The sequence below is a fragment of the Podarcis melisellensis genome (genome assembly GCF_964234715.1).
Source record: "Podarcis melisellensis genome assembly, chromosome: 14".
Taxonomy (NCBI): Eukaryota; Metazoa; Chordata; class Lepidosauria; order Squamata; family Lacertidae; genus Podarcis; species Podarcis melisellensis.
In genome coordinates, this window is record NC_138546.1 from 17,545,214 (window position 1) to 17,559,906 (window position 14,693).

At 45.9% G+C, this 14,693-nt stretch overlaps 1 protein-coding gene across 1 annotated transcript in view; it reads right to left on the reverse strand.

Annotated features, from left to right (window-relative positions):
- CAPN15 (calpain 15) overlaps window positions 1–14,693 on the reverse strand; it is a 56,305-nt gene that overhangs the window by 13,272 nt on the left and 28,340 nt on the right. The window contains exons 2-3 of the mRNA XM_081887957.1: window positions 7,130–8,591; window positions 2,505–2,713 (exon numbers count right to left, since the gene is read on the reverse strand). Coding sequence (XP_081744083.1) covers window positions 2,505–2,713; window positions 7,130–8,591 — 1,671 coding nt within the window. The remainder of the gene's footprint in view (window positions 1–2,504; window positions 2,714–7,129; window positions 8,592–14,693) is intronic.

Consider the following 14,693-nt stretch of genomic DNA (forward strand, 5'->3'; position numbering starts at 1 on the left):
ATATATATATATATATATATATATATAAATAAACTTAGGATGAATGAAATCTCCCTCTGAACTATAATAAGGTATTCTTCAGATGAATTTGTATTAGCAGGTAGGAGTATTTCAAAAGAAAATACAGTAAAATAGAAAAATCAGATGCATGACTCTCTCTCTCTCTCTCTCTCTCTCTCTCTCTCTCTCTGTGTGTGTGTGTGTGTGTGTGTATGTGTGTGTACATGGTCTGCTGAACTGATCCATCGAGTTCATATTGGAAAGAGCAGTTGCACTGCTGGCTGGTCTTCTTTGTTCTACAGGTAGGAGTAGCTAATGTGTCTTCCAAATGCTGGACTCCAGCTCCCATCAACCCCAGCCAGCATGGGTAGTGGCCAAGAATAATGGGAATTGTAGTCCAACAAAGTTTTTGAACCCCTCAAAATGTTGATCTGTGCCGGATGTGTGAGAAACAGGGCTTCATAGGTTTATGTTTGTTTATTGATTAACAGTATTTGTATATTGCCTAACAACTTGACGTTCTCTAGGTGATAAACAACTAAGACAGATAAATGAGCATACCCTAGGAAAGCCTTCCTCAACTTGGTGGCTCAATATATCTTTAGGACTACAACTCCCATCATTCCTAGCCACCAGCCGTGCTGGTTGGGGATGAAGGGACTTGCATTCCTCAAAATCAGGAGGGCACCTAACTTGGGAAGTCTGGTCTAAGTGAACAGTGTCTATCCAATGTTTATAGAATTTCTCATATGCTGTCTTTCTGTGATAAACTGTATTTAAGGTGGCTTAATAGCATTTAATTGAACAAGTGTTTTTTAAAAATAAAAATAGATGCATGATTGCAAAATTTAGAAAGTCATAGGCTACAGGGAATAATCATTCTAAAGGCTAATTTTTCACCAATTGTGTGTGCAGACCACAATGAATTGATTTTTTTTTTAAAAAAATCATAACATGGCACTACTAACTGCAAAGTTTCCAACTCTTAAAAATCCTTATTGGAGTCGTATTTCCCCTAACAGCTGATTCTACTGGATTCTGAGGTTTCATCTACTGACACCCACAGTTTTCAGTGATACTGAGCTGTGGTCCTCCAGTATGGGCAAAAGTGAGGGATGGTGGGAGCTGGAGTCCACCAGGTAACCCACTTTCACTTATACCACCCTTTGAATTTAGTAAGCAATTTATTAATCCATATCTATGGACTGCAGCCCATCCCCAGGAATCAGTATGTACCCCTCCAACCAGAGCCCATTGCTTCATTCCACCAGGAAAGGGCAATATGACAACTTGTTAATGGCTTTCAGACCTCTGGGGAATCCTGAGAAGCTTATTAGAGTTCAATGAGAATCTATTTGACTGATTCATCTTCAGGTTCCCAAATCATCTTACAACAAATTACAACAGAACAAAATAAAACAAGAACATTACAACAAGATGATCATCAAACACAGACAAGATTAATCGAAAGACAGCCTGTCTACTATAACCTACCTTGCTCAGTCATTGTGTAGCCGCAGGTGAGTGATGGGTGCAATTCTGGAGCACCTATTTTCATTTGACTTGGCCAGCATTCTGCGCAAATTGAGCGTGTACCTTAATATATGGTCTAGAATCTATGTCACGGTTTGTGGCAGGCAGGCAGGGTTCCTTAACAGACACACTGATGTGGAAAGTGTTCTCTCAAGGCTTGAAAGCTTGACAGCCTCCAACAGAGATTATTATGGTTCATATTTTACACAGAGGAATGTGGAACTGTGATGCAGGCCATGCTACTGGCCTGCAAGAATGACCCCAGAGGCTTTCTTTTCACTCCTGTCTTCCCTAGTAATGCACAGATGCAGGAAAGTACTGCAAGGCCCAACAAGCCCGACCAGCAGCCCACATGAATACTGCCCATGCTCTATAACAGTGTTATCCAACCTCGCACCCCCAGGTTATGTTGAACTCCAGCTCCCAAGAGCCAGCATGGTCAATGGTCAGGGATGATGGGAGTTGTAGTCCAACGTGATCTGGGGAACACAGTCCTAGAATATGACCTCATAATCCTTTGGAGCGCCTCACTGTGAAAAATGCTGCTTGAATTATAACATGTAAAAATCACAGGGCTCAAAAGATTTAAATGTGATTTAAACATGTCTGCATGTTGTCCCTGCTGAGGGGGAAAGCTCCTTTATTCTTACTGGGGAAAGGTGGTTGGTTTTTCAGATCTTTCTTGCATGCCACCAGGGGGCAGCCAACTTCTGTAGTCAGCAGAAAGAATGAAAGCTCTGAAAGTAGAAATGTAAAGGCCTTGGGGCGTCCTCCCACTCTGAGCTGGCTGCAAGTGCACCTGCCAGAATCTTGTGTCAGGATCTACCAAGTCCAGACCACACTCTCTGCTTGTGTACAATGGCCATTAGCAATGGGGTTCCCCCCTATCTAATTCCCTTAAAAGTCACAGTTCCCCCCTATCTAATTCCCCTTAAAAGTCACAGTTGAACCCAATTGCCCTCAATTCTTACCAGCAATTTCCCAGGAGCCCTTGCAGGATGTCAGAGGGCCGAGGTGTCCGGAAAACAGACCACTTGACTGAACGGTCCTTGAAGATGCTGCAGTTGATTTCATGAGGCCTCAGCCACTGCTTCACTCGCTGCTGGACACTGTCCCCTTCGGGGAAGCCGACTGACTTGGGCCCTGGAGGGAAACTGTCATCCACAAAGTTGACCTTGTTCTGCAGATACAAAATTTAAGAAGCCCAAGGGCATCCTTGTTACTGATATTCAGTTCCACATGAAAGCTGGGGCTGCTGCAGCAACTGTTGGACACATGCTGGCAGTCTTACTTTAGAGACACGCAGGTCCCACCTGCACCATAGACTCAGAGCAGTACTATACCACTTTAAACAGTCACAGCTTCCCCCAAAGAATTATGGGAACTGTAGTACAGGGTTGTTAGGAGATCCCCATTCCCCTCACAGCTACAATGCCCAGTTTCCTGAGAAGGACTGACTGTCAAATCACTTTAGGAAATGAAGGTCTTTGAGTGGAAAAGGGGTCTCCTAACAACTCTTAGCACAGTAAAACTATAGTTCCCAGGATTCTTGGGGGGGGGAGTCATGACTGTTTAAAGTGGTACGATACTGCCTTAAATGTAAAGTGCAGATGGGAATTCAGTTCGTTCCAACTCTCTTTCCTGTGCATATGCTAGAACAAAAGGTGGCTAAACAACAGCTAAAGCTGCTCCCTATTCAACAAGCCCAGTACTGCTGAAGTCTGGCTCCCTCTAGGGTTACAGGTCAATGTCTTTCTCAGTTCCTGCTATCTGAGGACTAGCCTGCACATTGAGGCAGGCATACAGTGAGTCATACCTCTGCTCACTAAAGGGGATGAAACTGCCAACATCCTTTCCTTGATCAGCACCCATGGGGGCCTCAGCTGATGAAATACGAAGGTAAACAGGCAAGTGAGTTAAGCACCTGGGCATGCTCAGTAACAGGGCGAGTAGCCCAGTACAGTCAACCCCTTCTCCCCCTTAAATCTGTCAAAGCTCCACTTTACATGTAAGCAAAACCAAGGAACAACTGCTATGAAGGCAGAATGCCCTGAGTATCAATTACTGGGGAGCAGCAGAGGGAGAGGGCTATCACCTTCATGCCCAGTTTGTGAACTTCCCACTGGCATCTGGTTGGCCACTGCGGGGAAGAGGAATCTGGAATAGAGGGGACATCGATCTGACCCAACGGCAGGGCTCTTCTTACGTTAAACAGTGAGACTTAGACCTGGGGCAGTTCCAGGCAGGTGACTGAATACTTGAATCCTCCAGTATAGCCCCGTTTTCATATTTTCAAGCTTAGCTCTGCAGTGATGCAGGCAAGACATTTTAGCTCAATATAACCCAGTTTTGTACCAAGCAATGCAGGTAAGTGACTTGTGTACATTTGCTGTTATACAAAATATTCTGCTTTGCACAAGAATGGAGAAGGTGTCCTACAGAGCTATGAAATATGGCTCGATTCCTGGGAAAGCCAAATTAGCAGCCTGTCTGGCTTCTTTGGTTTTACTAAGCATGGTTCATGCACTTGTCTCCAACAATAAGGGCTAGAAACTTGATTTATTTATTAGAAGGTGTGGGGGTGGAGAATGAGATTCTTGGGATGCTGAGTTCTGCATTGCTTGTTCGGGTCACAGAATGCAAAAGTCCCTGATCGTATCCCTATTCAGAAATAGTGATTGAAAAGAATGTCTCAGAGTCAGACAACCTGATCTGTTCCCCTTCAGCTGCTGTGAAGAGAACTGGAGATCAACATCCATGATTCCTCGCTTTGCAGGCTTCCTGCAATACATTTCTTCCAGTTAGAGGAAAGGTCGTCATCCTACACACACTTATTTGGAAGGAAGTCATTTTGAATTCAGTGAGACTTGCCTTGAAATAAATGTGCAAAGGAGGACTGTACTGCACAGTTGGCTTCTCTCCCTTCCCCTCTGCGCTGCTGTGTCCAGGCAGCAGCCACTGAAGCTCCCTCAAGCTTCAAACCTCCCAGCAAATTTCTGCCCCAACAGCCTGTTCTCAGTGCTCGCTGTGCTACCATTGCCAAGGCATGCGCCGGGGTCAGATGCTCCCTTGAGGTCCCTGAATTACAATGTGATTAATGCTGAAGGTTCTCCCAAGAAGGAAGCAGAGATGAAGGGATGGCATTTCCCAAAGAAACATGGAAAGAACATTAGCAAGCTAGAGGAGAATTGAGACTAAGTCGGGGAGAAGTGTGGATCTATTGGGGGGGGGTGCGTGTCATGCAAATCCCTGGAAGCCAACAAACTCCTTTAGGGGACCAGCCATTGGGGCTTCTAGCACCAGAGTCTGGATACTGATGCTTCAAAAGAAATCTGTCCTCCACAGCAGAAGACAGGCAAACTCAGGACAAAGTACAGACTTGTCTACTGCCTCAGAGTGGGCTTTCTCATGTACATGTTTCCCACGGCACATGATTCTTGAACTCCTGGGTGCATGCTACAGTGATAAGCTGCAAGCACAAGATGTGCCCTCTGAAGGGCTCATACTCATATCAGGCCTGAGGGCAGGTGGCTAAGACTGAGCTGAGAATCAGAAGCCTCCTGTTTGAACCTCACCTCTGCCATAAACTCGTTAGATGGCCTTTGGCAAAACATTCTCTTTCAGTCTCAAACCTGTCACACACACACACACACACACACACACAGCCCCAATCTGCAATATAAGGACAGCACCACAGACTTACCTGATAGAGCTGTTGTAAGGAAAGAGCTTGGAGTAAATGGCTTTGAAATTTTCTAGACAGAGTTTTCAGTTGCAGTAGCTTGTGTATGAAAACACTCTTCCGAAAGAAGCTTATCTGGCATCCATTGTTTTGTCTATCTGGTACCACCCCAATACATTTTTATTTTCCCAGGTCTATGTGAAATAGCTTTATCTGCTATGCTTTTTTTAAAAAAAAATCATGCTGATATTCTCCATGCTGTTTTTTCCTTTTGTGTTTAAATAAATATATATAGAGAGACTGTATTTTAGCACTGCTGCTTGCAAGGAAGCAAGCAAGTGCACAGGAGCTGTGCCACAACTACCCTCACCCCAATAATACACAAAATTGGAACAAATCCCTCAAGCCACTTCAGCACGTGAAGATCTGTTCTTCTCAGCACTTACAAAGACCTTCCTCTTCCAACAAGTCTTTGAAGTAGGTATCTTTCGCAGCCTGCATCTGTACTGGAATTGTTCTTAGATGTTTTAATTACTGTATTGGTTGTATGTTTGCTGCCCTGAGCTCCTTCGGGAGGAAGGGTGGAATAGAAATTTAATTAAATAAATTAATAAAATCTGGGGGAAGAGAGAGAATAGATTTTGTGCTTCAGCAAGAATTGGGAGCTGGGGTGTGGGTGGGTGTGCGTGTCTGGGTTTGAGGGAATGCAATGAGGGAATATGAGAGGGGGGGGGAGAAGGCCTCCTCTATTCCTTGGCTGGAAATTTGGATGCCCTGCATGAAGGCCACCTGCTGTGCCTGTGCATTGCTCCCTCAGAAGTCTAACACGATTAAATTTCATTTCAGGCACCCGCTTGATGTGGCTTCAATCACCACAGGCCGCTCAGAAATAAAACAGCACTTGATCATTAAAGCCACCGCACAATTAGTTATTAATGAGCGTGGCGAGTGGCCTTTTCCTGAGGCTGCCAAGCGGACCCAGAGGACACCTGTTCTTGCTAATTATACAGGGTGAAATCCCAAAGTTCTTCCTTGGGCTGAGCACCCTTTCACTGCATTCTTTAAAAGAGCACCTCAGGGGTTGGGTCTTTGAGTGGACTGACTCAGGGCAGAAGGAGGGATATTCCTGGTATGAACATGGATCAGTTGCTAGATAGAACTTAAACCCAATTCTCCTAAAGTGCTTTGGTATTGCTGCTTATTTCAGGGCCAGAACATCACAAAGATGACTGATCATTGAAAGCCTGCGTGCCTGTTAATGAGAGTGTCTCACTAGGGGCCCAGGTTCAAATCCCCACTCAGAATGGAGCCCATGATATGACCTTGATGCCGCTTTTGAGTTCCTTGGAGGAAAATGCAGAATATCAATGCAATAAATAAATAGCTCATAAGTAGGAGCAAGGAGACAAAGAACTTCATGTGCTTCCTTTCCTCCTCCATCCAAGAGAGATTAAAAGCATGAGAAGATTTGTTAAAGACAACAAATGCAGTCTGTAAATATGAAACGTGCAACTGAAAGCTAAATAACAATAACAGATACTAATAAAAAACAATGAGTGTTAGTTGATGGAGCTCAAGTATTAAAAAATGGCAAATGCAGTAGGTAGTAAGCAAGACCAGACAGGGCTGCTACACCAACTCTCAAAGCATCTTCAAACACTCTCCTTGGTCTACCAGAAAACACGAAAATATGGAAAACATGGAGATCACACACTGAAAAGTCAAGAGTTTCGCCCAGTCCTCCTCTGCACCAACTTCTAAGATTTCAAAGAGCACTGCCTATGTCTTTTCCTGCCTATCTACTGAGCAACCAGGTCTGGAAACTTACTTTGTATAAATAAAAAGGACTTCTCTTTTGGATAAAAACTTTTGCATGGTGTAATGACAGGCAAGAGGACACTAAGAGAAACTCACCTCTTGACAGAAGGAGACAATGTTTTCCCAGAGGGCTTTGGCCTCCCCTTCATCTGTCTGCCGCCGCTTCTCCACATGCATACTCTCCCGGCGCCTGAGTGGCTTGGCGCCCTTGCGCTGCAACAGGTACCCCTGGGGAGTGTGGCAGGCGACACAGTGCTTGGCCTTGAACTCATTGAGCAGCGTGCAAGCCGGGCAAGGCCACTGGCTGGGCCTTTCTGGGGTGACAGGTGGCTGCGAGGGGAAGAGGCGGGCCACTTTGCGGGCCGAGGGGGCCTTAGAGCTGCAGGATGGGCAGCTGCCTTTGTCTGAGCCACACTCAGGGCATTTGAGAGCCAACTCTCCCTGTGCGCCGTGTTCCTGGAAGCCATGCAGCTTGGAGGAGCCGCAGGCCTTGCACTTCTGAGAGGCTGTGGGGTTCTTCAACGTGCACTTAGAACAGGACCAGGTGGTGAAGTCGGGGCTGGATGGACCGCAGGGAGTGAAGCGCACAGAATCGCCAGTCAAGTCAATGGTGTCACTTCCCTTCTGGGAGCTACAGGCCTCGCAGGCGCCAGCTCCCGAGGTGTTGAGGAGGGAGCAGGTGCTGCACTTCCAGGGCGATGGGCTCACCTCCATTTCTTCTTCCAGCACGCTCAGCCGCTTTGTCGCCATCAGCTCCTGGAAGCGAATGGCCTTCTGCACAGGTGCTGGTGGGGAGGCCGGCTGGGAGGTCTCAGGCACCGGTGGCTGCAGCTGGGGGGGCACCTCTCGGCGGCTGCGGGGAACGGGGTTGTTTTGGAGGCCGGGGGAGAAAAGGCTAAAGCTTGGCATCTTCTGGCTCTCTTGCTCAATGGTGGCTGCACCTGGGTTGGCAATGGGATGGCTCTCGGGGTTGTCCGTAGCAACGCTGGGCTGAGGGGTGGTGGGTGCTATGTGGAAACCGGCAGGAGCAATGACTTCAGGGACGACCAGCGCCTCTGGGGGAATCTTGGGCAGAGAGAGCTTGCGGGGGCCTCCACAGGCCGAGCACGAGTTGGCCATTGGGGTGTTGTGAAGAGTGCAGCGCTGGCAGGCCCAGCCATCCTCCAGCCCCACTTCCTCCGGGCTCTTCTCCCCAGAGTCCTCAGCAGGGCTCTCGGCCTTGGGAAGTTCCTCCTTGCAGGTGCCCTTGGGCTCCACCAAGGTGGTGGGCTTTGGCAGGACTCCGTTGATGATGGGTAGCGGGGAGCCCCCGGGCCCAGGCTCAGGGGTGAAGCCACACACCTCGCAGGCCTCTTTGCCCAAGAAGTTCCGGAAGGTGCAGCGGGCGCAGGCCCATTTCTGCTCTTCTACACTGAGGCGCAGGATTTGGTTGAGGTCGGGCTTCTGGCGTGGGGCCTCGCAGATGGAGCATTGGCGCTGTCCTACGGGGTTCAGGAACGTGCAGCGGGTGCAGGACCATTCCCGCACAGCGGCCATAGAACCAGAAGAGTGGGTGTGGCTGCAACAGACAAGAAAGAAAGGCAACCATTACTTGACATCGTAAGACGGGAGCAGAGGGAAGTGTGCTTCCTGCTACTTACAGCATGGGGTCACCCACAGCGCGCCCATGGGGGCAAGGGTGCCCCTGAGTTCTTCTCCTAATGCCACCAATATCTCTGAAACCGCCCCTCCCCACAACAGCCCCTTGGATCATGAGGTGGGGAAGGATACTTATGGTCTTCCCTTGGAAAAAATACCAGCACTTTCTCACTTCCTCTTTCAGTTCTATGTACTTTCTAAGGCTCTGATTAATTGTACTGAAGCGTCCAGAGGGGGTGGCGATCACAGCATTCATCCCAAAATCCACATATGCCCACAGCCCTAGGAAAGTCGGCAACTCCCAACTTATAGAATGGGATCCAGACTAGATGTTCCTTTCATATCAGGTGGCCTTCTGCATGCAAAGCATGTACTCTAACGCCAGGCCCTTGTTTCAGGGCAATTCCTGCACAGCTCTTTGCACTCATGGAACACACAGGAGCTTGCCAGGTCAAGGAGGGACAAACTGGAAGCATCTGCCCTTCCTTGCCCTGCAAAGAAGCAGTAAACACAATCTCCCTTACACAAATTGCAAAATCTGCCCTGGTTAAGTCTGTACTTCTGCCTTGCCAATTCAGGGGACAAAGCAAGAGAAACCAACTACACTTTCAAGTTATCAGCTGCTCAGCTTACATGGTAAGCAGGCTGCTACCTTACCCAACAGTAGCAGTTTTTCTTGTATGCTAACTTTTACCAGTGATGCACTTCTAGGGGCATACTTGTAATGGGCAAGTAAACAAGTGCTGCCCTGCTTTGTTTTACCCCCATTCTGAGAAGGAAATAGGGTAGCTACAGTTGAAGAGTACTTAAAATGCCTAGCAGCCAGCATCAAATTGTTAAAAGCCAGCCCAGCAGAAATCTGAGCACACACCAGAGCATCAAAGTACAAATTTATAAATATCTGGGCTTGTTGGATCCCAAATTCAATAATACTTCACATTTTCTTGCTAAAAAGAAGAGGGGAAGTTGCCTTGGGCAGACTATCCATTGCAAACTATTTATATCCAAGACAAGGGCTTGGATAGTGAAAGAGTTAATCCTTGGCTCAGAACTGTCCACTCACTTTACTGTTTCTTTTGGAAAAGGGTGTAGTTCAGGGGTAGAGCACTTGTTCTGCATGTTGAAAGAAGTTTCCAGGTTCAATTCCCAGTATTTCCTGGAGGAAGTGGGAATGATCTTCATCTGAAAACCTGAAGAGTCTCTGCCAGTCAACATAACGTAGACAATGCTAAATCGAACCAGCTGTCTCACTAGAAGGCAGCTTTCAACATTTCTATATACCACCAAGAAAATCTGCACTTATATTTGCACAGTATGTCTCTAGAAATCAGTTTATGGGGATCAAAAAGTGACAATTGGCCCCTTAAGACGAGCCACTTGGCCATTAATTTGCCAACCCCCTTCCCTCTATGGAAACAGCTGAAGGAGGCAAGAGGGCACAGGAAAGAGTATCTTTTTCTTCCTTGATTCTATCTCCTTGCCTCCACCTCCCCCCTCCCCTTAAGGGCTCTCGGCCAGCAAAAGTAATCATAGAATGACATTTCATAGGTTTTTAGCCCCGCTTCTTCAGCGTGAGCATTAGCAGAGGGGTGATTTTGGGGAGCAGCTCTCTAGGGTTTCAAGGCCTGAGTCTTTCCCAGCCTACCAGGTGATGCTAGGAATCAACACTGGGTGCTTCTGTATACTGAGGAAGGTCTATGACTGGGGAAGGTCTATGACTCTGTAGGTCCCAGGTTCGATACCCTGTATCTCCAAATAGGACTGGAGAAAGTCCCTGTCTGAAATCCTGGAGACCTGCTGTCAGTCAGCCTAAACCACTGGTCAGGACTCCCTAATGGGTTCACGACCTGATCCAAGGAGGGCCACAAACTACAAATGCATGTTTGAATTAAAAGTGGGTCCTGGGTCTGAAAAGGTAGAAGATACCCGACTTAGACAATACAGAGCTAGATGAGTCAGTGGTCTGACTTGGTATAAGGCAGGGGGTTGAACTCGATGGCCCTTGTGGTCTCTTCAAACTCTATGATTCTATGAAGGCAGGTTCCTATGTTCTTGTGAGAAAGCCACAAGATGCTGCAAGATGCATAAGGTCGCCTTGAACTTAAAACTTCAGTGCTTTGTCAAACTAACAGCCTCAGCAGTGGAAATTGTGTTCCCAGAACAACAGTCAGTGATCTGTTTGGAGGGGGCGGCGGTGAAGGGGTGAACCAGTTGTGCGCTTGGCATCAGGTTATGCAGTCTCCCACTCTTCCATTCATTTCATCCTTCTTGTTGTCATTGCCCTTCTCCTCACTCTGCTGCTTCCACAGGACTCCTCTCCCTCCCCTCTTGTCTCCAGCTGGCCAATTATTTTTCAAGCCCTGGGTTGCTGCTGTCCTAGTTACAAGGACATCGCTGCCTGCCATGCGCACCCTGCCTGATGTCTGACTAGCAGCAAGGAAGGAATGGCAAGGGGAAGTCCTGAGATGCACACTCCACTCTGCCTTGGTTATGCTAGGACACAGTCTCAGTTTGCTTTCCTCCATCAGGGCCTAAGCCGAAGTGTGGCTAAAACATCCAGCTAACTGCAGAAGACTCAAGGACCATCAGATGAGCCCACTGAATCAGCCTCTCTCAACTTGATCCATTGCTTTGGCCGGGTTCACATGGACAGCAGCAAAACAGGATCCCCTGCTTCTCTAGAGTTATTTCTGCTTGATGTCAATCATAGCTGGCAGGGTACAGCAGGCATCAAATGCTCCTGGGATTCAAATCTAACATTTTAGGTCAACCTTCCCCAATCCGGGGCCCTTCCACCAGTCTCAACCAGTAAGGCTGAGGAAGTCTGTTTTACACCATTACAAACAGAAGTATTGGTGGCAGCTTGGGGTGTGTGTGTGTGTGTCCCTCCAAGGGTCAGTGCTTTGGACAAGGCCAGGAGTTATGACCCAAACAAGCTGCCCTTCCTTAATTTTGCAAAAGTCCAGATTCTAATTCTGGCTTGCATCCAAGATTAGTCATACTCAGAGTAAAGCCATTGAAATTAACGGGCATGCCGAACTTGTGCCCCTGTCTTTCCCGTATTAAATTCATTAACGGTTAGCTAAAATATTAGAGTGAGAAGGCCATACAGAGTGCTAGTGGTAGCAATGCGGCTAAGGGACTGAGCTATAAATCAAGAAGTCCCTGGTTTGAATCCTGCCTATGTCATACGACTCACTGGGTGGCCTGAGGCAAGCCATTCTCAAGCCTCTCCTTCCATCTGCAATGCAGGGAATCATGGACTTACCTTACAGCAGTGGTTCTTAACCTTTTTGTGCCAAAGACCCCTTCAAGAATCTGATTAAAGCTATGAAATCCCCCCCTGCCCCATCCGCAAAGCCAATTGTCAAAGTAACAGGAAGAAAATAGTATTTGTGAACTCGGGGGGGGGGGGGGGAATCTTCTAAGTGAACGTGGACCTAAAGTTAAGAACCCCTGCCACACATGATCACTGGAATAATCACAACTAGATAGTACCCGTGAAGCACCTCATACACTTAAACATAGTATGGAAATATTAAGCAATACAAAGCAATATAATAATGTACGGTGCAGACCCCATTTTTCTCCTGCTGCAGCTTCTGAAGTTTACATTGTTGAAAGCCACCCTGAATAAGGCATAGGCCTAGTAGAGCAGGACATATATTTTAAAACATTAAATAAATAAATACCGCCTTAAGCTCCCTAGCAAATGTCAATACTAGAAATCACAGCCATGAAAAACATTTCTGATCTATAAACAAGCCAACCTACAGGAACGTAACAGGGAAACAGGTATATTCACAGAACAAAAACAGGAGCAATAGAATATGTTATCCTCTTTCTTCATACAAACAAAAAGGAACTGGATTTCAGATGAGGTGTCCAGTTTGAGTTTCGATTCCCTCCCTCTATCCCCCACCTCAGTGCTAGGCCTGCTAGGCAACCCTCTCAAGAACCAAAAATTATAGCTTGCAGTTTAATGCCATGTAGCAACCGCAGGTGCCTTTATAATCCAGATTATCTGACTTTTTTTAAAAAAAAGTGTTCTGTTATTCTGGATTCATCCTGCAACTGTCCTACCAAAGTAATAACAAAGGTGAGAATTCAAAGTTAACACCACTACTACTTTACATATTTCCCAAATCAGCCATGTTAGCTTGGTAGCAGACCTAAAAGCAAATTGGAATTTGCAATTTCCCAGTGAAAGGAAGAAGTGTCATGATCTCACTCTCATGTTACACCGCTGCTACTAGCAGTTCATGTTTAGCTCAAGTTGGCTGATGATTAGAACTGGCCCCACAGATACAACATAGGAAGCAACAGTCAAAACAAGCCGACTCAAATTAGGTAGAGACAGCTACTTACAAACCCTTTATACTTCCAGACATTTGTTAAGATTCTCAGGAAGCCAAATTTCACAGGAGGTCATGAAGATACTGAGCACTGTCCAGTTACTATGGCACAGGTTTTCCTCTTTGTGCCAGAAGCATGTGGAAAAAGGGAGAGCATCTCTGAGTATGTGCAGAAAGCTCTCGCCTCACCCTTCACAATCAGCTCACATGCATCTGGGATTAAAGCAGGTCTTTCAGATGAGATTGGATGGTCCACTCCCTGCCTCCAGCAACTTGTTTTAGAAGTAAAACGTTGCCTTCCTGTGACCACCCTGTTACACTTCCTTGCACAGGAACTCAGAAAACCAAAGACTAAAAATATTCAACACCAAAGGGCATCCAGAGGTTCAGCTGAGAACTTCTGAAGGTGGCACTGTTTCTTGGAGGAAGGGTGGTTCTTCCAAACTTTGGTCTTTTGTTCTTTCTAGCGATTATTCTGTGAAATTGAAAGCCAACCTTAAAAGACAAGAAGAAGGGTAAAGATTGTTCCCAAATTCAAACAACAGGCTAGGAAATGTACAGGAACAGAAAAAGGTAATGTAGTGGGGGGGGGGGGAGTCTGCAGAATGTCAAAATGAGTCTTGCTTTTTGCAGTAATATATGTACCATAAGAGGACAGCAAATTAATTGCTGAGATGATTCCTAGAAATTTAGTAGGTTGGTGTTAATTTGGCACTGTCAGCTATGTCAGAAAACATGTCACCAGGCAGCAACCACAACTAATCTGCATATTTCAGATGCATGTAATTAATGTAATTTGCATACTATCTTCAATGGCATGGCAGGCATCATAAACAATTGGTGGGCGTTACATTTATTCTATAGCATTTATATTCAAGAAGGCTCGTCTGCCACTAACGTGAAAAATATGAGTCAGTCATTGACAAATGGAGACCAACTGAATTTCAGCTTATTTGTAATTGCTTCCTTGTATTGTCACCATATTTTAAAAACTTGTTTCCACAAGAATGAGAGCTAGAGACTTGTGTTTTAATCTGACTGTAAGACAGAAAAGAAATGATTCCAAGTAGGGCACCATACAGATATTGTTACTCACCCTAGTCTATTTGAATTAGGGTACACAGTTTATTTGGTTTTTATCTCCAATTATTTCTATCTTGCTATCTAAGAGGTAATCAAAACAGCTAACATGAATTTATAAAAACACAAATAAAGACACGTAAAATTAAAAAGAAAACTGGGTTATTGCAAGGATCAAATGGGGGCAGATCATGTATAGGAAAGATGTGATAGAAATGAAATGAAATAATAAATAGTTTAAAAATCTGAAGACAATTCAGCACATTAAAATACAAAGTTTGAAATGACTATAAAAAGGCTTTCATATCCTGCTGAAAGGGCAAGTGAACTTCCCTCAGGGGGACATTCCATAGCTTTGGTGCCACAACTGAGAAGACCCTGTCCATCATGCTCACCAGCCACACCTCTGAAAGCAAGGGGAGACAGAGTAGGGTCTCCAGTGATTGTTTAATTATTCAGGTAGGTTCTGATAGAAGAAGCTACTTTTTGAGATATCCTGGACCCAGAGCATTTAAGGATTTATAGATCAAAACCAGAATTTTTAACTGAGCCCAGAAACAAACTGGAAGCCAATTCCACTGTTCGCT